The 24,362-nt window shown below is 41.2% G+C and overlaps 1 protein-coding gene across 4 annotated transcripts in view; it reads left to right on the forward strand.

Annotated features, from left to right (window-relative positions):
* Positions 1-18,214, forward strand: part of MRPS27 (mitochondrial ribosomal protein S27) — a 99,842-nt gene extending 81,628 nt beyond the window's left edge. For all 4 annotated transcript variants that reach the window (XM_011985219.1, XM_011985220.1, XM_011985221.1 and 1 more), the window contains 6 exons: positions 3,502-3,580; positions 5,149-5,264; positions 9,381-9,483; positions 11,552-11,694; positions 13,919-14,086; positions 16,594-18,214. In XM_011985219.1, the coding sequence (XP_011840609.1) occupies positions 3,502-3,580; positions 5,149-5,264; positions 9,381-9,483; positions 11,552-11,694; positions 13,919-14,086; positions 16,594-16,833 (849 nt within the window). In that variant the 3' untranslated portion in view covers positions 16,834-18,214. The remainder of the gene's footprint in view (positions 1-3,501; positions 3,581-5,148; positions 5,265-9,380; positions 9,484-11,551; positions 11,695-13,918; positions 14,087-16,593) is intronic.
* Positions 18,215-24,362: the final 6,148 nt, after the last annotated feature.

The following is a 24,362-nucleotide window of genomic DNA, read 5'->3' on the forward strand; positions in this document are numbered from 1 at the left end:
CCTTAGATTTCTTGCCTGTTTCCCTCTGGTGAAGTGTAGGGACCATCCATGTTTGCTCCTATGTCTTTTGAGTTCCCTGACTCCTCCCATCAAGCCTGAGACCCTCTAGGATTAGGATCTTTCTAACTGTTACAGCACCCAAGAGTTGAGTCTTACTTACCTTCCACAGTATGCAGCAAAAACAAAATAAACAGAGATTTAGAATGTTATTATTGTGAGTCTGAAGCTAAATACTAGTTTGAACCAAAAAGATATTTTAACAGTCTTTTAATGAAAAGGTATTGTGTCTATAATGTCACTGGACCCTGAAAGTTAGCACCGAAAAGGAATGCTGATTTTGAGTCCCCTTCTGTGCAGAATGTTTTATTTCCATGACTTGGACCCAATTCAACTTAATATATGTTATATACAGTTTATTTGTGAGACATTGGATTGGTTATTGATAGTGGATACAAAAATGAGCAATATTCTGTTCTTGCCCTCAGGAAGCTTATAATTTAATAAGGCAGATAAGCTGGGTTACTTATAAATCTAATATTAGGCAAATGTAAGTGCCGCACAAGAATATTTGTAAAGGCCAGGCACTGTGGCTCATGCCTGTAATCCCAGCACTTTGGGACGCCAAGATAGGAGAATCACATGAGCGCAGGAGTTTGAGACCTATAGTCCCAGCTACTCTAGAGGCTCAAGTAGGGGGATCACTTGAGCCTAGGAGGTGGAGACTGCATTGAGCTGTGACGACGCCACTGCACTACAGCCTGGGCAACAGAATGAGACCTTGTCTCAAAAAAAAAGAAAAGAAAAGAAAAACAGTGAAAACAACTTGGAGAATTAAGATGAGGGAATCCGATAGGAAGGACATAATTAAAAGAGACTTGAGGTACCATTTAAGATGGTCACCAAAAGACATATGCTTGCACATGGAGATGGGCTGGCAGAAACAATATTACCAGAGGTATATCTAGGTGAAAACAAAGACTCAGTCTGAACAGTAATACATTGCCTTTTTCTGGGGTATAAGGTATATTAAGGGAGGAACCAGGTAAGGAAGGGAGTAAGAGATTGAGCTAGTTCCCTAGGTAAGTCCAATCAAGATGATAGCCTTGAATCTCAAGAGGAGAAAATGGAAGACCCAGAGGAAGGAATGGATTAAATCTTGTTTTCTTCAGTTCAGAGTATAATGCCACACGTTACACTCAAAGATTCCTATGATAACAAAACTAGGAGGGTCTAGAATTTTTGCTGCTTCTTGAGTCTTTTAGTGGAAAGGACATCAAACTAGAAATCAGAAGGTCCAGTCTGTAGCCCCACAGACTCCACTGGTTGCTGGTAACTTTAGGCAAATAACTATATTCTTCTTGCTGTTAGTGTTTTCCACTCTAAGTCAAGTGGGTTGTAGTAAATCAGTGATTTCCAACTCTGGCTGCCCATTAGGGTCACCCAAGAAGCTTTTTAAAAAATGTAGATGTTTGCCTCTACTCCTGAAATTCTAGTTTAATTGATCTGTCTGGGGCCCAGGCATTGGAATTTAAATTTTTTTTTAAATAAGTTTAAATGTTTCTGTCAGTTTCGGGTTCACAGTGTAGGAGAGAAAACATAATTTATTTTCTTTTGCTTTTAGGTTCTTAGTTGAGACACTCTGCTGAAAACAAAAGTCAGATTAACAAAAGAAAAACAAGCAGAAGATTATTAATATATGCTGTACTCATCACACAGGAAAGGCCTCAGTTCAAAAGTGTTTCTATCTCAAGGCAGTGGCTTAGGGCTTTGCTGAAATAGTATTTCAGCCAAGGGACATAAATCCTATACAGTGACAAGACAAAGGAAGGAAAAGTTACAGTCTTCAAAAGGTGGGAAAATGTGGGAAGATAGTAAAATCTGTTCTCAGATTCCTCTGGTGCCTGCTGGTGCCTTCTCTGGGCTTAGAAGCAAGTGCTGTTCTAGGAAGGAAGGATTTGTGTGCTGCCATTAGGCAATTGGAGGCTGTGGCAGAGTGTTCCCCTGCATTTTCGGTGTCTTTCACTTAACATCCTCAATGATTTTGGGGAGAAATATTTTTGTTTCCTTCAACAGCAAAACTGAGTGAAAAGTACATAGATGTTCTATGTACTCCCTGCCCCAACACATGCATAGCCTTCCTCATAATCAACATCCTGCCCCAGTGTGGTACGTTTATTAAAATTGATGAACTTATGTTGACAAACTCTTGTCACCCAAAAGCCCTAGTTTACATTAGGGTTCACTCTTAATGTTGTACATCCTATGGGTTTGGACAAATGTATAATGACATGTATCCACCACTGTAGTATCATCCCTCATCCCTGACTGTTCATCCCTCATTGGGTTTGTTTATTTGTTTGTTTGTTTGTTTTTTAAAGCTCTCAGTTCTCATTTACAGCCTGGGTTGAGAATCATTGACCAGTTGATTTCTAAAATCCCTTTCAACTTTAATGATTTGTCATCCTAAAATATTTTGGTTTTTACCCTGCCCTAGGGATTAATACTGATTTGGATGACTGCTTTGAGAAATATAGACACTGGCCATGAGCTACAACCTTTAAAATAGTGATTTTTTAGACACGTTTCCATTTCAGCACACCTGAGGCTCCTATATATAACTCCTGGAAACAATGAGTCAGCTCAGTGATGATTCACAGTTGGGGGTTAGGACTGTATCAAAATCTCTCAAGGAGATAGGGATATAGTTTAGAAAATTCCTCAGGTGTTTCTACTGGTTGCAAGAAGGAAGAATGGAGCCTGTGGGGAATGGTGGTTAACATTACTGAAGAATTTGAAACAGATAAAAATGCAGCCACAATCTGGATCACTGGTAGTAAAATGAGTATGCATGAAAATCGCGAGAAGCTCACTAAAAATTCAGGTTTTTATGCTCAATTCCCAGAGATTCTGGTTCTGTAGGTCTGAGATGTAGGAATCTGTATTGTTAAAAACACTCCGAGAAAGTCAACATCCTGCAGGTGCTAAAGGGTCCACATTTTAAGAAATCTGAATTCTCAAGTATTCAGTTGTATGACACAACTTTCTAGAAATTTAATAGCAAATATTTGTTGACATATTTCTTGGGACCTGAAAAGCCAGGCTAAGAACCAGAAAATGCTGTGTAATGTCTGCTTTCTCATGAGAGTTTTTGCATTGTTATTCATACTTTATAAAAAGAGTCACTGAACCAGTTAGGGGGGTTGTGTGGGTTTCTTTTTTTTTTTAAGCTATGATGAGGTGTTAGAATTGAAGCCTTAGTTTTTACATATCAGTTGTCTTATATCAGACACCCACTCACAACTTTCTCACACTGACCAACAGTGCCTCATACCAGACCTCATGAGTCATGGCTTCTGTTTCACTGTCACAGATGCTGTAAAATGATAGTCAAATATTTTAAAGCTAATAGTGACAAGTTTTATTCTGAATAACATAGGCATATATTACAGACTAAATTAGATAATTTTCTCTTTTTTTCCTGTTATGTTCATTTCATTATAGGTTCAATATGGAATTTTTCCAGATAACTTTACATTCAATTTACTGATGGATTCTTTCATAAAGAAAGAAAATTACAAAGGTAAGAAACTAAGCCCAGATTCAGTGTTTATAGGGCTTCCGGCTCCCAAAGGGAGGTGTACAAATGTAGGAACTTCCCCTTTTTTATTTCTTAATAACATCTCTTCATCACTCTTTTAGTCAGAAAAGTTTAGACGATTATCATTTATGCAAAATTTTTAAAAATATTATTTTTATTTTTGTTAAGATAAAAAATATCAAAGTACATAAATGATTATAGAGGAAAAGTAAGTTAATTATATTGTCCAATCTAATTTCACTTCCCAAACTGACTGAAATGTAGAATATAAATAAAGGATAAAGTAAATTTATTTTTCAAGTATAATTTTGGATTCAGTAATGAACAGTTGGCAGAAATGAGATTTTTTTTTTCAACTGAATTTTTAGCCTATGCTCTTTTAAAATATTACTGGCTTGTTTATGTAAAAGAAAATTCCTTCCAGGTTCTTAATTTTCTACTGACTTATTAGATGACTACCTGGTCTACCTGTCTATCTCAGTTTCCCCATTTGCAAAAAGAACAGACATTCATGCCTATGGCCTCATTCAGAACCATGACAACATGTGCAACCAGCTTGCTAGGAACAGGTGCAAATCAGTGCTATTTTATAGTTATGAATATATGTAAAAATTGGTTTAAAAAAACTCATTAAGTGAAAAATATTTGTTGTGCTTGTGATATGAACAGGCACTATGTGTTAAGCCATTGTTAATATTCTCTACTTTACCACCAAATAACTACAGAAAGAAATTGTTTGACTTGATTTTCTTGGCCTCCATCTATGTTGTAGAATATCAAGGGAAAATAAAAATTGCTTAAAGACCACTTCCCAGGTTTTAATAACCAGCATTAGTGTGCAAACAAATATCTTATGTTATATGTTATACTCAGAGGCTTATAATTTATGAATGAGCATTTCCCATTCCCTTCCAACAAGTATTTTAAACTGAGCCTTATTGTCCTTTTTATAGTCATTATTTTGCTTTCTTTGAAATAATACCTGAGATTTAGGGTTTCCTTTAGCATTTTGTCCTCTTCTGCCTTAACAGTGAGAAGGTACCAGAGCAGAGAATAGGGCAGTCAGACCAGCCTCTCTGCTTTGCTTGTCAGGGTGACCTTGAGAATATATGTGTCTCCTTTATGCCTTAGCTCTTCTAGCTGATAGACATGATGCCTTAAACTTGCATCACAGTTTGAGCCATTTTCATATGTATTATCTTGTTGAACTGTCCAAAATTCTTTTGAAGTAGATGAAGCAAATAGTAATTTATTATTATGAAGATGATACTGGGAGCCAAGAGAAATTAGTGGTTTGTTTAATGTCCTTCAGGACATTGGTGCAGTAGCACCTGATTTAGTTCATTCTGGTATGTAAAATAGAAGCTAAAGGCTTAGGAAAAGCCTGGTTTGTGGAAAAACTAGGGCCAGAGCCCGCATATTTTACTTCTTAATTCTGTGTTGTTGTTGTTTACCATGCCCCACTTTTAAGAGTGTTTATAGTTAAAAGAGATTTGGTAATATTACCTACAACTAATTTCCTCTGATTTTTACTTTCGTCTTCTTGCCAGATGCTTTATCTGTGGTTTTTGAGGTCGTGATGCAAGAAGCCTTTGAAGTGCCTTCCACCCAACTTCTCTCCCTCTATGTTTTATTTCATTGCCTGGCAGAGAAGACAGACTTCAGTGTAAGTGATCTTCCCTAAAGCAGCATTAAGAACTTTAGAAAAGGCAAGCAGGGGCTTGCTCTCAAAAGCTAGAAAAAGGTGTCTACTGCTCTGTGGCCAGGCACAACCTGGAATGTGTGTTTATTCTGTACATTTTGGTTACTGGTTTCTAATGAATGGAATTGGAGGTTGTTCCACTTGAGTCAAAAGTGATTGCATATTTTGAAACCTGAACTAGGCTGAGTGCACCTCAAACATTCAGAAATGGGTCGTTGGAAATCATTGAGAGCTGGACATGGCATGTCAAAGAGGCAGTGAGGCAGCTAACATTGACCATTACCTGGGACATTAAATACTGATTATTTCATTTGTATCAGTATTTTCCTAAGGTTTCTCTAGGGCAGTTCCGTTTTGGAAAGTCTACAATATCAAGTTTTGGTTTCAGGTCTTAGGTTCACATATTTAATCATTGCTTATTGTTATCCTAAGAATAACAATAGCAATAACCGATATTTTAAGTAGCACTTACTTTGCACCAGGCTATGTTCTTGTTTTAAATGTATTAATGCATTTAATTCTCACAACAACCCTAGGCAGATAAGGAGACTGGGGCCCAGAGATGTTACAGAGTAACCCCCCAGCTAGCAGGTAACGAAGCCACCTGGTAAAGCCAGTCAGTCTGCCTCTGCCATCTGCCCTTAACCTCAATTGTAAACATCAAAAAATCCCAGTTTGGGTAGGAACTGAAGAGGTCATTTAGTCCAGCCCACATTCTAAAGAGTAGATGGCATGTTATGCCTTTCTAAGATGAGTGTCATAATCTTATGATATACCCCACATTCATTATTAATTCATTAAATATACTATATTGAACACATACAAATTCCATACATTGGCAAGTACTAGTTATATAATGGTGAGCAAATATTGCCTGCTTACAATCTAGGAAGAACACAGACATTTAAACAAAACAATCACACAGGTATAAAACTATGACTGTCATGAACACTACAAAGGAGAAATCTATGAAAAGAATATATTATAGGGAGTTTTCTCTGTATTTTAAACTTAAATTGGTTAGGAAGGGCTTCCTTAAGGAAATATTTCTTAGGTTACTATTGAAGGATGACTGGTAATTAACTGGCTAAGGAGGGGAAGAACAGTCCAAAAAGAGGAAATAACATGTGCAAATGCCCTGTGGCACAAAACTTAGTGAAAAGAAATGGACTGGAAGAAGATAGTCAATGTAGTTACGACAGAAAATGGTAGGGAGCACGTGGAGTGAGATAGGGTTGGAAAATGTAGGCCATACTAAGCCATTCTGTGTTCATTCTAAAAATAGTGAGAAGCCCTTGAAAAGTTAGAAGCAGAGGGCATATAATAATCAGATCTGTGTTTTGATAAGGTCCTTCTGGCTGTACTGTGGATAAGCTATCAGAGCAAGGCAAGGATGGCTGTGGTCAGACGATTTGAGAGACTGCCTTGAATCTGAGCAAGGGATAATGGTAGCATAGAGACCAGGATATGATGCAGTTAGAGAGTGGGCGTATTTGAGAGGCAGATAACAAGATGAGGCAGGGAAGCAGGGGTCACTTATTGTCTCCTCAGTTTCTGACTCATACATCTGGTTGGAAGGGGTTCTATGTGTTGTTTGCAAGAGGGAACTTTGGGAAAAGACTGGATATTATGAGAAAAGTCGTTACTGTGGCTCTGAACGTGTTGCATTTTGAAATTCATTTGAGACAGTCACGAGATTTCACCAAGGAACTGGGGGCTTAATGGAAAGATCTAGACTGGAGATACAATTTTGGAGACTTATACATCCATGTGTAAATGGTTGCAAAAAGTGACTTATACATCCCTGTGTAAATGTTTCCAATGTGAGCCAGAAAGTAAAAAGAAGGGAAATCAGGAATGTGTTGGACCACAGAATCCACAGGAAGAGATGGTCTACTATGTAGAATGCTTCCAAAGGGGTAGGATAAGATGAGGAATAAAAAAAAAGTTCACTAACTGCATTAGTGGCATGGGAGGCACTAAATTGTAACCTTTGTTTCCATATGAGTAATGGAGGAGGATATCAAATTGGAATGGATTGTAGAATGATTAGAGGTATAGACAACTCTTTTAAGATGCCTAGCTATGAAATGGAGAGTAAAGTGGGGAAGTTGGGAGAATGAGGATTTGCTTTGTATTAATGGAAGAGGCAAAGCATAAAATGGAAAAACTTTGAGGGCGTTGATGAAACAACACCTGAATTAATCCATTATAGTATCTACAATAGAAATTAAAGGCTTGGGCTGGGAGCAGTGGCTCATGCCTGTAATCTCAGTACTTCGAGAGGCCAAGGCAAGAGGACTGCTTAAGGCCAGGAGTTTGAGACCAGGCTAGGCAACATAGCAAGACCTCATCTCTACAAAAATTGAAAATAAAAAAAATATTAACCAGACATGGTGGCACATGCCTATAGTCCTAGCTACTCAGGAGGCTGAGTTGGGAAGATCCCTTGATCCCAAGAGTTTGAGGTTACAGTGAGCTGTGATCACACCACCTTATTCCAGCCTGGGCAATAGGGCAAGACCCTGTCTCCAAAGAGAAAAAAAGAAAATAAACTAAAGGCTTGGAAGAGATCTGTTATTTTATGTTGACACATGAATAGCTTCACGTAAGCAGCAGTAGTTGCAGGAGTCCCAGACAATGATCAGAGAATTTCTAAGACAGTCATTTGTTTGTTTTCATTCATCTTTTTTGAAGTCCTTTAGAAGTATCACCATCCCAGTCACTGTCACCACCCTTTCTTGACTCCTAACACATAAAAGGTATCTAGTGCTTAGATATTTTAGTGTTCGTTTGGCTTTAATAAACCCTGCTACAGCCTGATACTGTAGCTCATGTTTTTCCCTACAGGGGGGAAAAAATGTTTTTAAGGCTCCTTATTTGTTATTCGCCGGCCCCACTTTCCATGCAGTTTTAAGTGGGGGAAATCAAACTTCTTAGAGTGATTTCCTTTTGAAAGTAAAATGACCTGGTTTTTAATTACCAACTCTTTTGTTTACCTGTGCTGCCGAAGTGCTTGGGGGGGTTGTTTTTCTCCTGAGGTCTTTGCTTTTCTCAAAGATAGGGGAGCAGCCTCAAGAAATGACACTTGTATTGCACAAAGGCTACTCACAGTAAAGAGGTTTGGGTGCCTGTGAACATCTGGGGTGCCTCACTTGCACGTGGCTGTAACTGCAGCCTGCAGACATTATTCATTCTCTGCTTCCTCCCTAATCTCTGGGTGCAGAGACCAGTGCAGGGCAACCTGAGCTTAGTGTTCTATGTTTTGAAGCTACAGTTAGGGCTCTAACTCTGTCCAGTGTGTACTCATGTGGCACCAAGAAGATCACAGATCCCACTGGGGAGTTGCCAAGGCTCTCCCCTGACCGCATTACCAGCAAGTCCTCCAGTCATCATTCCTACTAGCCTGCAGCAGGTTTAGCAATGCTTGTGTTTCTGCCCTTCGTTTCCCCCGTGTCTCTAAAGGCTTCACTTTCATTGAAGCGTAATTTTGCACCCTGGGTTGAAAGAAATGATTACTGTTTCTGATTGCCTCATTTGTTTTTGAGAGGCACAAACCTATCTAAAAGCAATTTAATAGTGGTATTTATTCTAACACTCTGAAGAAGTCTTATCATTGCTAAATTGTTTAAAATTCAAAAGCTTGCTCGATCAGGCCACAGCAGTGTGAGTGATTGTGGGGCTGATAATGTGTTGAATCTTTATTGTCTCAAGTGAGTGTTGGTGTAAAGTGTACTCTTTATTTTTGTTTTGTTTTCCTTTTCTGATTGTAAAAGAAACACTTATTCGTTGCCAAATTTTTGGAAAATAATAAGAAATACAGAGAATAAAACCAAAATTGCTCATAATTTCACTGCCCAAAAATTTATTAACATATAGGGTATTTCTTCCCTATATTTTTCTTTGACATAAGTACCTTTTATTCACAAAATTAGGATTATAATGTATATATAGCTTTGTTCTTCTTCTTTGTTTACTTAATACTATAACATGTTCTTTTCCTCGTGTCATTAAAAGTCACATTTTTGTATAAAGTACTCATTGCTTAGATGGATCATGATCTGGTATATTCTGTTGCAGTGGGAAGAGGAGAGGAACTTTGGTGCATCCCTATTGCTTCCAGGCCTAAAACAAAAGAACTCAGTGGGTTTCAGTTCCCAGTTGTATGGCTGTGCACTTCTTGGTAAGCTAAATGATCCTTACAAATATCGTTCTTCATGGTCAGAATTGTTGCATTCTTCCAGTTCATGATAAAATTGTAATTTGATTTAAATTTACCAGTGAAATCCAATTAGCCTTCATTTTCAGACATAAAAATAGACCTTGATGGCCTTACATAAGAGAGTAAAGAGGGTTCTTAAAACCTGCCATCACTGGCAAAGCAAGAACTAGTTCTGGTGGACATAGGTAATAATATTCAGTGGTCATCAATCTGAGGAAGGGATCAAAAAGAAAGAAAGGGATGTTCTGGCCCTGTTTAGGGAGACTAGGTAGTAGAATCTTTTCCAGTATTAACAAAGATCATTCTGTCTCTTTAGATCTAAAGTCCAGAAGGTAAGAAATTAAGAGTTAGAGTTGAACTTGTATCTTTGGCATTGTTTTCAGGTAAGGGAAGAGCACAAGTAGTAGCACTTCAGGAAAAGTGGAGTAGTTCATGGGCACCATGTGATTGCACCAGGAGGTACGATGGTGGCTTTCCTCTTGTGCCCTGATTGCATTGAAAATCAGACAGGTTAAGAGGACAACGCCTTCTGAAGAATGGCCTCAGACCCTGGGTTGTGTGGAATCTGGGCAAATAAGGTTCAACCTAAATGTACATAAAATGTTGTCCTGATTTACAGAGTTTTATTAAATGCATGTTATTTCATTATTCTCCCATTATCTCTTAAGTAGTTAGACATCTCTCAATTATACATTACTTCTGCTTACCTTTGTTTTTGAAAATCACAAAGTTATAGCAGTTTGACTGCTTTTGAAGTTGATCTTTGCCAACAGAATGTAGTGTGTTATTCTTGATGCTGATTTATAGTAACTCAGAGGAACTTCAGAGTTTATTGACTGTCTGTCAGACTCACAAAGGAGTTGACCACTCTTTTTAAAAATCATTTTTTCCTTATTTGCCACCTACTTTTGATGTTGATTTACATGTATTTTCCATTGCTTTCAGATTAGCATTCAGTACTGTCACACAGCCTGAATTGGTCAGAAGTGACAGGGCAAAGAAAATGTACTTTGTTGTGGTTTGTGAGCAGAGGCCCTGGTTCTTTGTGATGGCAGCCATCAGATCAGAAGCTCTTTGCTCTCATTGTGTCATTTGCCATGCAGCCTCACTCAACCCTGATGGAAGCAGCTGCCCAGAATGTAACTGCAGCCCAGCCCCAAGCACCTTAAAGGTCTAAAATTAGCTGTCTCCTGATAAGCTTTGTCTGTTTGTGTCCTACTCTGGCTTTCCCAAATCCTCCTTCCCAGGAAAGATAAAAGAAGGTAGATTTAAGACTGGACAGCTCAAGGTGACTTTGGTCATTAGTGCAGAGAGGTTCTGCGCCACAGAAATACAGACAGCCATCTCTCTACCAGAAGATCCTGCTGTCTAGTGTCCACATCTTGAACTCCAGGTGTGATGGCTTGAGGTACCCAGAGAAACGTTCACGTCCAGAGATCCAAAAAGATTATGAGCATGAACTCTGTGATTTTAAAACCAGTGAAACTCAAAGGAAAGAAGGGAAAGATGGAGGTTTTTTTCATAAGGATTGGGTGTGTTGAAGGATTCCAAAAAATGGCAAACATTTCCTAGCAGGGAAGGTGGTCAGATGTTGACAAAATTTTCACAGTAGGAAAGTTGTGAGATTTCTTTTTCTGGGGAAGATTTTGTTCTTGAAACAAAAATTGTTTCTCAGTTGACTTGTTTTTTTAAGGGTATCCTTACCTAGAGCCATATATGTCAGCTTCTCAGTTGCCCTCAGCCCAGTGGTTTATATATACATCCTCATGAAAATCTCCACCAGCCCAAATGAGAAAGAAGAAAAACAAGTTCATGTAATTTTGCATTACAAAATGGAATTTTTACCACATTCTTCATTATCCATCTGAAGTGTCACTGGATGAGATGAGTCTCTTGGTACAGATTTGAAATGATCCTTCTCTGTTTCTAGAACTGCCAGGTGAACATTCACTTGGGCCTTCAGGTCCTCAGTCTTAGAAATGGTGGGAAGACATAGCTGAGCATTCTTTATTGTTCTTTTTGGCCACAGGGAAGGTGGAGTTGCAGCAAGGGCTACGGGCTGTGTACCACAACATGCCTCTGACATGGAAACCAGGCTACCTTGACAGAGCCCTGCAAGTGATGGAGAAAGTGGCTGCCTCCCCAGAAGACATAAAGCTGTGTAGAGAAGCGGTATGTTCCTCAGCTCTAAGGCAGTAAGATTTAGCCATCTGTTTCCCATAACCTGAGCTTTAAATTTGTTTTCATTGTCCTTCCCCTACCCCTACTTTCTGTATTTCTATAGAATAGGTACCTATCCAGTTGAAAAAATGCAAAACCACAAACATTTTCAATGCTCCTGACCAAAGGCACTAGAAAATTTGATTAACATTGATTTATAGTTCATTGTGTAGGAAAAAAAACTATTCCACTGCCTCGTCCCTCACCTCCTTACCAAAAAAAAAAAAAAAAAAAAAAAAAACATTGAGAACTCGAGAGGGTAAAATTTCGTTTTAAATATGTTTGCCATTTCTGTAACCCCATGTAGTCTACATAGCATGTAGGCTACGTAACATTTTTCCCCATAAAAGTTCTCAAGAAATGAATCTGAGGACCAGACATGGAACCGTCTTAAACCATTCTGTGTGAATGTGTGATGCTGATGAGATCTGACCCAGATGTTTCGTTCAAAGTTCTGAGGTGTTCACTTTACCAGAACAAGAACACTACCCTCCCACCAGTCCCAAAGCTCGTGCCTCTTGGTCACCTAGGACCCTTTACAGCATGGGATTGCTCTAACTCCAGGCGACATGATGCGCCTTACACCCCACAGGCAGCCGTAGTGTCTGCTCCTGTCCAAACAGCTTTTACAGCCAATTGAGGCCTGAGGAGGACATTGGTTGTCTTGTTACCATGGTGTAAAGGTTACCATAGAGCCACGTATTTGTTTTTGACTCTGGTTGCTAGGGCTCATCCCTTGGCTTTCATTTCAGTCCTGAGGTGGTCAGGTCTGGTGTCTGTCCTGTCACCTTACACTTATGTATAGTGAATCATTATGCTGTTTGCCAGACATTTATAACAAACGATATACATTTGTTACTATACTGGTTTTAACCCTGCTATAGTCAGTACTGGTGATTGAAAACACAAAATTATACATAAATACTTTGCTAGGGAAATATTCCTTCCAATCTCAGCCAGATTTGCAATCTTTGCATTCTAACAGTAGAAAATGTGTTCACATGTCAGCAAAAATGTGCTATGTGTCCAGTTTGGGTGTGATGTATTAGTGGTATTAAAAGGCCTTGGCGTATTTGTAGGATTTGTGTTCTGATGTGACATGGACAGGATTAATTGGTTTCCAGGCAGGTGTTTCTGCTGGCCTTGCTGTTGTTAATATCCCATTTCTGATCATTAGGCCCTCTGTGGGTCAAGGGAGATGTACCTCAAAGTGAAAGTAGAGGGGAGAGGGGTCAAAACAAAAATCTTCTGTTTTTAAATTTACTTCCTAAGTCACAGAAATCACCTCATTCAAATGAATTTCATGTATGCATCTCTGGTCTTTGCCAGCAGCTTATGTGAATTACACTGATCCTTAATTTACAGATACCATGTGAGCTAAAATCTTTCTCTGAGGGGGACCCTTGCCTATATCCAGAGGCTTTAACATACACTTAAAATGGCCTTTGGTTGGTTGTGTTCTGTAGTTGTCTATCCCTTTGTCCCAAATCCAAACTGACTGAGGAAGAAAGACATGGAAGTGGGAAGTACTTTAGTGTCCATCAAGCATTATTCCTGGATTCCTATCTGGCTAACTAAAAGCGAACTTAGCTGCCATTGTGCTGATTCACTTATACAAATAATTCTTAGCTCGCTTATTTGGTATTTTGTTGTTGTTTTGTCTTTGAGACAGGGTCTCGCTATGTCACTCAGGCTGGAGTGCAGTGATGTGATCATGGCTCACTATAGCCTCCGCCTCCCAGGCTCAAGCAGTCTTCCTGCCTCAGCCTCCTGAGCAGCTGGGACCTACCACAGGGGTGCACCACCATGCTTGGCTTTTTTTTTTTTTAATTGATGGGGTCTCCCTATGTTGTCCAGGCTGGTCTCAAACTCCTGGGCTCAAGCAATCCTTCCACATCATCCTCCCAAAGTGCTGAGATTACAGGCATGAGCCACCATACCCAGCCTAGCTTGCTTATTTCTACTATTTGTTTTGTACTGTTTTCCATGCCATCTGATAGGGTGTTTATAATGTGAAAAAATATAACCATTTATATTTTCTACAATTTTGTAAGGGAAATCTTTTCACAGTCTTTTAGAGCTCATTCTTGCTTTCTTTCACCTTTTCCAGCCTCTCTTCACCATGTGCTTTTGGGCCATAAGACATGTAGTTGCTGACCCTCTTTCTGCTCCACAGCTCCATGTGCTGGACGCAGTGCTGAAGGCTGTGACTTCAGCTGATGGGGTTTCAGAGGAGCAGTCCCAAAAAGATGAAGACAAGCAGGAGTGGGAAAAACTGGTGGAGCAGTTAGACATCGAGGAAACAGAACAGTCGAAGCTTCCTCAGTACCTGGAACGATTTCAGGTGAATCACAGCAGAATGTGTCTCTCTTAGCGGTGTATAAAACACACTTCTCTCCTGTGGTGATGGACAAGCATTCTTTCTGCATCAATGTCACACACAAAGAGGCATTAAAAACTGACATCAAAAATTACATTTGTATTGCTTTGCACAGGAAGTGGTCTTAAACCAATGGAATTTTTATGCTCCTTTTGTATTTGAGCTAATCGGTCACAGTTTTGTTCACCAAGGTAGCATGTCATTGCCCACGCATTCCTGATATGCGCCTGTTGGCTAGGTAGTTGCTTGCCTCCTCAGCAATAACCTGACTCCCACCCCAGGTGGAAAGTATCTGGCCATTTCTCCATCTTGCACTAAATGTGCTTGATAACCTAAAAACCCAGTTAGACACTATAATGCCACATTTCGTATGTAGAGATAACACGCGGGCGTCTCTCTTTGCTCATCTTTGGCAGCTGTGTTGTTCTCTTGTGCTGCATGGAAGCAGTAAACAGTTTGCACTATTTCTTTCCAGAACAGCCCTGAGCACTCAAGCTACCTTTGGTAACGTCTAACTCTGTACATCCCAAAATGCTCTGTGATCAGTGTCAGGAAAGAACCATGTTCAATGTTTGAACTCTTGGCTTCTTAGCTGCTTTGATTATTGTCTAGTGCAAAGGGGGAAAAAATGCTGCCAGAATGGGAATTCTTTGTACAGCAAGAAACTTTCCCACTTATTGTATGTGACTTGTGTCATTTTGGTATTGATAAGATGTAAACTCTGCTAGATTATTATGTTTAAATCTTTTCAGTAATTGGACAGAACCTAATTCCCAGTGTTATAAGGGGGAGCCTGTTGTATTTTTAGCAGCAATTTCGCCCAGTACTTCTATGAAGTCATTGCTCAACTTCCCTCTTAAAATTTGAAACTGAGAAAGAAAGATTAATCGATGTTCCCAAGGTACCCAGAGAATTGGCAGTGTAGCTGGGCTGAGAATTTGCATGTCTGCCCCTTCAGGCTCTTTGCTTAACCTTGTATATTTAGAAAGGCTGAAGAAAAAAAATCTCCTTAGCCCCATATATTATGATTCATTGCATTCACATTGACTAAGGTTGCCACACTATTCTTAAAAATTAAAACTTCCTTCCCTTGTTTCTTATATACTTGGCCTCAGAGAATAGAAACCTGTGCCTGCATTACGTTGTCAGCCCTCATTCCTCTACGAATGTATTTTTATGAACATTTTAAAAAGACAAGTATTTATTGACTACTAACTGCGTGTTGGGCACCAGTGCATTTCTGCTTGCAAGATCTCTGGATGCTAGACTACCTTTCTCATGTTAGATGACAGCAAAACTGAGAAAGAGTAGCCCAGAGTGACTGACTTTAGATTTGAACAAAAGTTTGCCGACTCATAGTTGAGTCCTCTTTCTGGTGTCCCAAACTGTCTTGTTGGCCTCAAACCCCACATGAAGAGTGTTATCAGAGAGAAATCGTTTTCGTTTTACATTTCCTTTTCTTCCTGTTGCCTGGTTTTTGTTAGTCTGAGGTCATTTGTTTGGGAGCCATTTTTATATGATTGACTCTCACACTAGGCCTCTGGGCCCTCCTGGAGCCTAGGCACCCTGCCCACCTCCAACCCTGTTACTGGAGCAAGCCTCCTTTCCTGTGCCAATGAGTGGCATTTGTTTGTGGAACATGGGGATGTGTGGTATAAGCTACAGCTGGCCCCATAAGTGGCTCTGTCTCTCTAATGAGAGAGTACATCTCGAAGTACTTAAATAGATTAATGTTTTTAATACTTAACTTCTCCAGGAACACACCACCAACCAAACCAAGCTGCCATTTCAGTTGGAGCTGTAAGCAGGCAGTACATAAAGGCTGACCTGCAGTGGAGCACAGCAGGTGGATGCTTCTAACAGTGCAGGCACTCAGGGGAGCTATTCCTTGAACTGATTTCTGTCTGTTGAGAGGAACTCCAGGAAAGCAAATACATGTTTCAGTTATTCTGAAGGCACAAGTATGGTTGGGCTTGCTCCAGTTATCAGATGCCTCTGCCATTTTGTTTGCATATTAGAATTCTTGTTCTTGGAGTTTGCTGCTTGGTTTGATTTAGGTCAGGGTGGAAACAGATTTGTTAGAGGCTGGCCATCTCTGTGGTTTAAAACAAGAAATTACACAGGGAGACACAGCATATGGAATTCCATTTACTGTTTGTGAGTGAAAGGAGAGAAATCACATGCGGTGCATCTTAGCAAAATTGCCGAGCTGAAGAAAATAACAAAAGCTAACAGCACCTGGATGAAAGGTAGCGTGACAATTTCCCAACAAAATGGTTTTTTTCTACCAGCAAAACTTTTGGTTATTTTGCAGGTGACTTCATTCTGGGACACTAGAATGAGGACTAAACTACGAGTCAGCAAACTTTTGTTCAAATCTAAAGTCAGTCACTCAGGGCTAGTTTTTCCTCTTTGTATCCTTCTCTCACTTCTCTACCTTTCTCCTCATTTGTCCCCTTTGTTTCCAACAGGCCTTACATTCTAAGCTTCAGACTCTGGGCAAAATTGAGTCAGAAAGTCTTTTAAGTCTGACCACCCAGCTTGTCAAGGAAAAACTCTCCGCCTGTGAAGCAGAGGACATCGTCACCTATGAGCAGAATCTGCAGCAGTGGCATCTAGACCGTGTACAGTTGATCCAGAGAGAACAGGAACAGAGGGAGAAAGCGAAGCAGGAGTACCAGGCTCAGAAAGTAGCAAAGGCATCTGCCTAATTGGGTCCCCCAGGACCCCACCCCTCTCACAAAAACTTCACTCAACCCTGTGCCAGGATTCAGCAGTGGCCTGGACAGCAGCCTCCACTTTCTCTACCCATCTTCTTTTCTTTAAGCAGGCTATGTGCCCTACATGGCAAGGCACCATGACTGCCCATCGAGATGCCAAGAAGGGCTGTGGAATTATGCAGGTGGCTAGTGGTCAGACTGAAGTCACCGGCTGAATACCTTAAGGAGGGCTCTTGAGGCTCATGATGGAGTTCCTGGGTCACAGGGATTAGTTATGAGCATTAAAGTTCCTAAGACCCAGTAACGGTACTGGGAGAAACCAAGGCTGAAGAGTTAAGTCTGAAGCATGGGCTTTTCTTTTTTGTTGTTTTTGTTTTTTGAGACAGAGTCTCACTCTGTCACCCAGGCTGGAGTGCCGTGGTGCAATCTCAGCTCACTGCAACCTCCGACTCCTGGGTTCAAGCAATTCTCCTGCCTCAGCCTCCTGAGTAGGTGGGATTACAGGTGCGCACCACCACCCCCGGCTAATTTTTGTATTTTTAGTAGAGATGGGGTTTCACCATGTTGGTCAGGCTGTCCTTAACCTACTGACCTCAAGTGATCTGCCCGCCCCGGCCTCCCAAAGTGCTGGGATGATAGGTGTGAACCACCGCGCCCAGCCAAGCACAGGCTTTTGAATGGTCTCCCTCTCCCCAGCCCAGGCACATGAGGCCAAGGTGAGCTGTGCATCCTGAGACCTTGTGTCCCTGAGTCTCCTCTCTGAGTGCAAGCTGCACTATGGGCTGGCTGTAGGATACTCACACATTCCCACGTTCTCCTTTCTGGCACATCTTGCCCTTCTGGACCTGCACTGGGAGAAATTCAGGACAGGAGTGAACTCAAGGCCATGAACTCGCTGGATTTCAGTTTTTAGGCACCCACTGGGACGTTTTTAGGATGTAAGAGTTTTTGAGGAGAAAGCTAGCTCTAGCATGAAGCCTTTTTGGCTTGGCTTCTCCATCGTGTTGGGGTAACATTTTTTTTTTCCAATTTTTTTTTTTCTAAAACATTATCTCAGCTCATTTATCAAGTAGGTGAAATGAGCCTTTTGTGTACACACAGGCACATGTGCGCACACACAGCTTGTGAACACACATTTTCTGTTGAAGTTAGAAAATGAGAGATGGGTTGAGGCTTGAAGTGCGTCAGATACGAATGTTGTCAAACTGTCAGGAGATGGAAGATTCCTTTCTGAAGTTTCTCGTCTGTGAAAGTGGTCAGGGCAGATTTTGCTTACTGTGTAGTGTTGCCCTTAAGTACAGTGGTGTAATTTTATTCAAGATTGTCCTCTTCTGTCAAAAACCTCTGGAAATAAATGTTTGGGATCACGTTAGTGTATTCTTTATCTTTGGGGAAAGGGAGAAGGGAGAGAGAGACTCATTGTTACTATGATTTTGAGGAGCGTACTTTCAACCCTCCCTCAGACTATGGGATTTATAATGATAATTACCACCACTAATATTTAGTAAGGACTTAACTGTAGGCTGAAAACCCAAGCAGCCCTATGAGGGAGGTACCAGTGTCCCTATTTTATGAAACCAAGCAGCTCCCCTGCTGCTCCTCTCCCTGCCTGTGGCCTCCATGTGGAACTGCAGTCAGGTTCCATCACAGGGCCCTTTAGACTAGCAAAGCTGCTGAATCTTACTTAGGCAGAGGGCCGTGACCAAAAGTCAGTTCCAACATTTTGGTTTACCAACGATAGCTTTTCAGCCACTCTCTTATTACATTAAGAGGAACATTCAAGACAAACCGAAGGGCAACTTTTGCCCAGTAAATTAATGACTATCACAACATGAAGTATCTGGTTAAGGCTTTGGCTCAACGTTTTGCCTTCATTTTTCTTCCCCCTCCAGCCCCAATGTACTTTACTTCCAGTCTTCACCAAAAGAGACCACTTCTGCCACTGTACTGTGGTCCCACAGGAATTTCCATGTTCCCTGCTCCTCAGGATTCCTTCCACACTTGTGCCCCATTTCTCAGGACTCTTGGAGTCTTTCCCCTCCAAATATTCTGCCCTTTCCCCATGTCCCTATCTCCTGAGCTATAGGATACTCTCCCGCCTTCCCTCACAATTGGCTCTTCCCAATACGGTTGTCCTTAGTCCCTTTCCCTGATGTCGTCTTCTGTATTTCTTCCATGTGGATGGAGAAACTGCTCTTGGTGCCCTGGTCTCTGGAGATGACCTCAACTGGGTCATCTCCCAGTAACAAATTACCTTCTGCAGCTGACCTGCCGTAGTGACAGCCAAACCTCCAGCCTCATATCACGAATCCAAGATCTTAGATCCTGAAGTCCCCACTCTCCCAGGCTTGTCTCGTACCATGACTGCTGCTGAACCAGCTTGCCCTGTAATTTCCCGCCTGCTAACCCTTAGCCTTTACCCCATCACCCCAACTCTTGGCCTCCAGAATGTGCTGCTCTTCCAGTGTGGGCCCCATGGTCAGCCATCCCCCTGATGTTCTCATTAGCATCTTGGTTTTCTCTCACTCCCTTTATCCAGGCTCACTTACCAGCCTTCAACCTACATCCTTGCACCCATCTGTTATGGGCAGAATTGTGTTCCCTAAGAAAGGTAAGTTGTATCCCTAATCCCCAGTCCCTTAGAATCTGACCTTAGTTGGAAATAAGTTCTTTTACTGAGGTAATCAAATTTAGAATGAGATCATCAGGGTCAGCCTGATCCAATTTGGTGTTTTTTTAAAAGGGGAAATTTGCACACACAGACTCACAGAGGGAAGATGAGCATGTGACTGTACAGACCCAGGAACACCAAGGCTTGCCAGCAAACACCAGAAGTTAGAAGGGGTAAAGACAGTTCTCCCCTAGAGCTGTCAGAGAAAGCTTGGCCCTGCAGACACCTTGATTTCTGAGTTGTAGCCTTCAGAACTGTTTTAAGCCACACCATTTTTGGTACTTTGTTACTGCAGCCCTAGGAAACTGATAACACCACCATTAATTTTGTCTTTAGTTCTGACTTACTAAGTGTAGATACATAAAGTCATAGTATTAGGCTGATTAGATTCTTCTACAAAATTATGGCTGTTTCTCTTCAACTCAATAGTCCTTCCTTTAATTGACTCTCATATTTGCTTCCATAACTTTTCTATTCTGCGTTAGCTCGAAGCTCTGCCCTCAGAACTACAAGCAGATGTTCTCTCCATCACCCTTCCTACTTTCAAATATAGGTATCCCCTCCCTCCTTTCCAAGGTTAGACTTTTCATTTGTGACCTTGACCCGTACCTGCCCACCTGTTCTACACATTCAAGCATTTCCTTTCCATCTTATAGCATCTCTGTTGATTTCTTCTAAGTCTACAGTCTTATTCAAGACCTTATTCAATGCTTTTTAACAGCAAAAAAGCCTTTACCCTGCCATCAGTCAAGCTGTTATGCTATGTCTCCTTCCTTATGTCTCCAAACTTCTTGAAAGGGTATCTACACTTACTGGCTCATTGCTCATTCATTAGATGCTGAGAATTTGGCTTACAGCTTTACCACTCTGCTGCACAGCATGGCCATCAACTACAGTGATCTTTTTTTTTTTTTTCTTTTAAATGCTCCGCTCCATTGGGTACCACTGACCACCCCTTATAAGCTTGCTGTCTGCAGCAGATGTACTGTCTGTTCCAGCACTGCTTTCAGAAGCTCTCAAGTGTTCGGCATATACTGTGTGCAAGGCACTATACAAGTGCTATGAAGTTTGCAAGGATGAATAAACTATAGATTTTACCCTCAAATAACAGATTCTAGTGAGGCTGGCACATCCACACCCATCAACACACAGCTGAAAGGTGTCATTAGACAAACAGTTAATATATGTGGGAGTTCACAGGAAGATCACTTTAAGCCCAGCGATGGGAAGAGCTCTAATGAAGGGAATTAATTGCCTGCTTTGTGCATTAATTAGTCACATATGAGTGCCTCAAGCTGCCCTGGGGTCCTCTTTCCACAGAGGCTTGTGTGGTGTGTTCATGAGAAAATATTTTAAATTAAGCTAAAATGAACAATTCAGATTAAACTTGTTTTGACCCACATCCCATACTTACCTTGGCCATAAAAAGGAAGAAAAAGCAAGGCGGTGGAAAAAAGAGAAGAAAGAAAAATGATGTACTATGCTCCCCTTGGTGCTGTGTTGCTTTGGCACCCAGCCTTGCACCCTGTTTTCCAACCGTCTTGTTGGCTGTGGAATCAGGTAGGTGTGTGAGAAGATTGGTTTAGATTCAACAAGAAGTAGTCAGAGGCCTTGAAAATAAGTTGATTATAGCAGACGCAGTGGCTCATACCTGTAATCCCAGTACTTTAGGAGTCCGGGCCCAAGGATCACTTGAGGTCAGGAGTTCAAGACCAGCCTGGCTAACATGGCAAAACCCCATCTCTACTAAAAATACAAAAATTAGCTGGGCATGGTGGTTGGCACCTGTAATCCCAGCTATTCAGGAGGCTGAGGCAGGAGAATCGATTGAACCCAAGAAGCAGAGGTTGCAGTGAGCCAAGATTGAGCCTCTGCACTCCAGCCTGGGCAACAGAGCAAGACCAAAAAAGTTGATTAAAACCTTTTTTTCACACTGAAAACAATTAGTTTGTTTTTTTTGTTGTTTTTTGTTGTTGTTGTTGTTGTTGTTGTTTTGGCTGCAGGTAACTGATGAACTTTGGGAAACCTTCTTGTTTTAACCACCCAGGAAAGGAAAAATAGCTGCTGTGGTAGAATAAAGAACTTAGAATTAGGTATGAAAACCATTTCTAGAAGCTCATTGTGTCACTTAGGCCCCCCGGAAGCAGATCAGCATGAGTCAGAGGTGGCAGTGAAAGCAGTTTTGTGGGGATAAAGCCTGTGAAAAATGAAAGGAGGCGGAATTGGGATTGGGTGAGGAAAGCCTTCAGGTGGAGGTCCTACATCTGGAAAAGCAAAGGAGGGAGGAAGCACCACTGCCTAGCCTCTGTTGCTTGAGATGGGGGAGACTTTCAACATCCATCATCCCTATTGCCAACAACACCGAGCATAACCTCCTTTCCTACTGTGAGTCCTAGTCTACTACCAAACCCGGTGACACAGGTGCCTGCTCACCATTGCCCTCCCAGTGCATTCCCAGTGACCTTGATGAGCAACGTGCCACCTGGCCCTCGAGGGAACATAGTCCTCTGCTGGGTCTTCTGGCTTCCTGTGATACATGTATCTGCTCCAGGAGGCCGCCCTGAGACTTTTAATCCTTTTCTCCTGGGTCTGCCAGGTCAATTCGGGTATTTCAGGCTATCCCTTTCTCCAGGCTTTTTTTATGAGCCATCATCACAGCAAGTCTGCAACACCCCCTGGAGTGTTAAACCCCTTAAGTATTTTATGGATTCTGAATTAATTATTTAGAACTAATTGATGAGACTGGCCCCAGACTTTAAACTCCATGAAGACAGGCACTCTATGTATCTTGTTCACAGTTGTGGCCCAACACAGAGAACAGGCATTACCATGAGGAAGGGGCTTATAAACATTTATTGAGTGAAATATTTTTTGTTAAGTTGAAAGGAAAGTCTTCCAGTTGAGGTATAATTCCCAGCAGAAATACTGAGATGCTAGAAGCCACATGTCCTAAGCTGAAGGTTTAATGCCAAAGAAAGCCTCTTTGGATTTCTACAAAGTTTAGTGTAAGCCAAAATTGACACCAGGAGGAAGATTTGGAGGGGGGAAATAGGGGGTGAGCATGGTGCATCACATCAGAATTCTCTCTACATATGTGTATCCCACTTATCTGCCTCAAAGCAAGGAGTTAGGAAGTGAAGCTATAACACAAATCTGATCATTTCTAGACCAGTAATAAAAGCCAATGTTTATTGACCATTTATAGCCAAGTGCCATATTAAATTTTTGTATACATGATCTTATTTAACCCACAAGAATATGACCATTATTACAGCTCTTTTTATATACAAGATAACAAAAACTTAGAGAAGTGATTAAATGCCAAGGTTTCCCTCTGTGAATTGGAGAGCCAGGGTCAAACCTGTATCTGACTCCTAAAGTGCACTCCCAAACTCGGAAGATCACAGTCTCAGATTAGGTTCCCCCTAAAGCAAGACAGGAGACAGAAATTTGAGTGCAGGTGCATTAGTTGGAGGTGATCTTACGAAAGCAGGTGAGGGAAGGAGAAATTGAGACAGGGTAGAAAGGAGAGCCAAAAAAGGGTGCATGATTGAGTGGATTGTGGAAACCGGCTCATTCTTGCTGTGGACCCTCTGAGAGACCGTGAAGAGCACACCTCAGCAGTTTCCTCTGAGAGGCAAGGAAGCTAGCTAAGTATTTGCCCATTCAGTTCATTCCCTTATGGGTTGGGAACACTACAGCCTACTCCTAGTGCAGCACCATCACACTCCCATGACCAGGAAACACCCTTGGGCAGAGACCAGGAAGAACTTAGATTCTAGTGAGGTTGGCTCATTCGCACCTGTCAACACACAGTTGAAAGGTGTTGTTAGAGAAACACCATCCACTGGTGGAGAACTGTCTGCCGATAACCAGGAGTAAGCCCAGGGCAGTGGTTCTCAACCAAGAGTGATTTGTTTCCAGGGGATGTTTGGTAATGCCAAGGTATTTTTGATTGAGCTGCTATTAGCATCTGACATTTGATAATGTCAAGGTATTTTGAAGGGCTGCTATTAGCATCTCGTTCGTAGAGGTCAGGGATGCTGCTAAAATCTTACAATGCACAGGATAGTCCCTCACAACAAGGAGCTATCTGGTCTAAGATGTTAGCAGTGTCGACGTTAGAAATCCTGGCCTAGGGTTTATGGGTGGAGCATTCACAGGACTTTTTCAGGGAATGTAGATGAGACCCAACAATGATATTTGTAGCAAATAGCTCATTTACAAATGATATTTCAGGCTAGAAGAATCATTAATTTAGTAGCTGTTTCTTGTCTAACTCTGAATATAAATATAAAATACGCAGTGATGCAGAGTAGGCCATTATTCTTCCTGAGTAAGATCCATTAGGGAAAAGAGTAAATGGTGATTTATATGGTTTTGCTGTCTGGTTGTAACTGGAGCAGGAGTTTTGAGTTCCAAAATGCAGATGCTGTGAAGTGACCTTGCGTGAGTCAGTGGAAGGTGATTCCGCTGGTACCCTGGGCATAGGTGAGAAAAAGATGAAGTAGAAAAAGGTCTCAGAGAGCTTTGACTTTAGTGAGTCATCAAAGCAGAAAATGTGGTGTGGTTGTATTTTCATGAGCTTTTCAAATTCTGAAAATGATCCATTTTAAAAATTTTGCTTTAGGAAATGGTTGGAAAGTAATGCTTTTCAACAAAGGAAAATTGCCTTTTGTTCTAAATAACAGTGTCTTAGCTTGAAAATAACCTCTTATTCCCCATGGATTTGGCCTTTTTGCTGATACTGCATACTGCTTTGAGGATGTTATTACCTGTGTGGTAACAGGGAAATCTAAACAAACGATGGTGGCAACGCTGCTGAGGTTGTGGCAGTAACCACTGGGAT

Source organism: Mandrillus leucophaeus, unplaced genomic scaffold, assembly GCF_000951045.1.
Source record: "Mandrillus leucophaeus isolate KB7577 unplaced genomic scaffold, Mleu.le_1.0 Scaffold281, whole genome shotgun sequence".
NCBI classification, from domain to species: Eukaryota; Metazoa; Chordata; class Mammalia; order Primates; family Cercopithecidae; genus Mandrillus; species Mandrillus leucophaeus.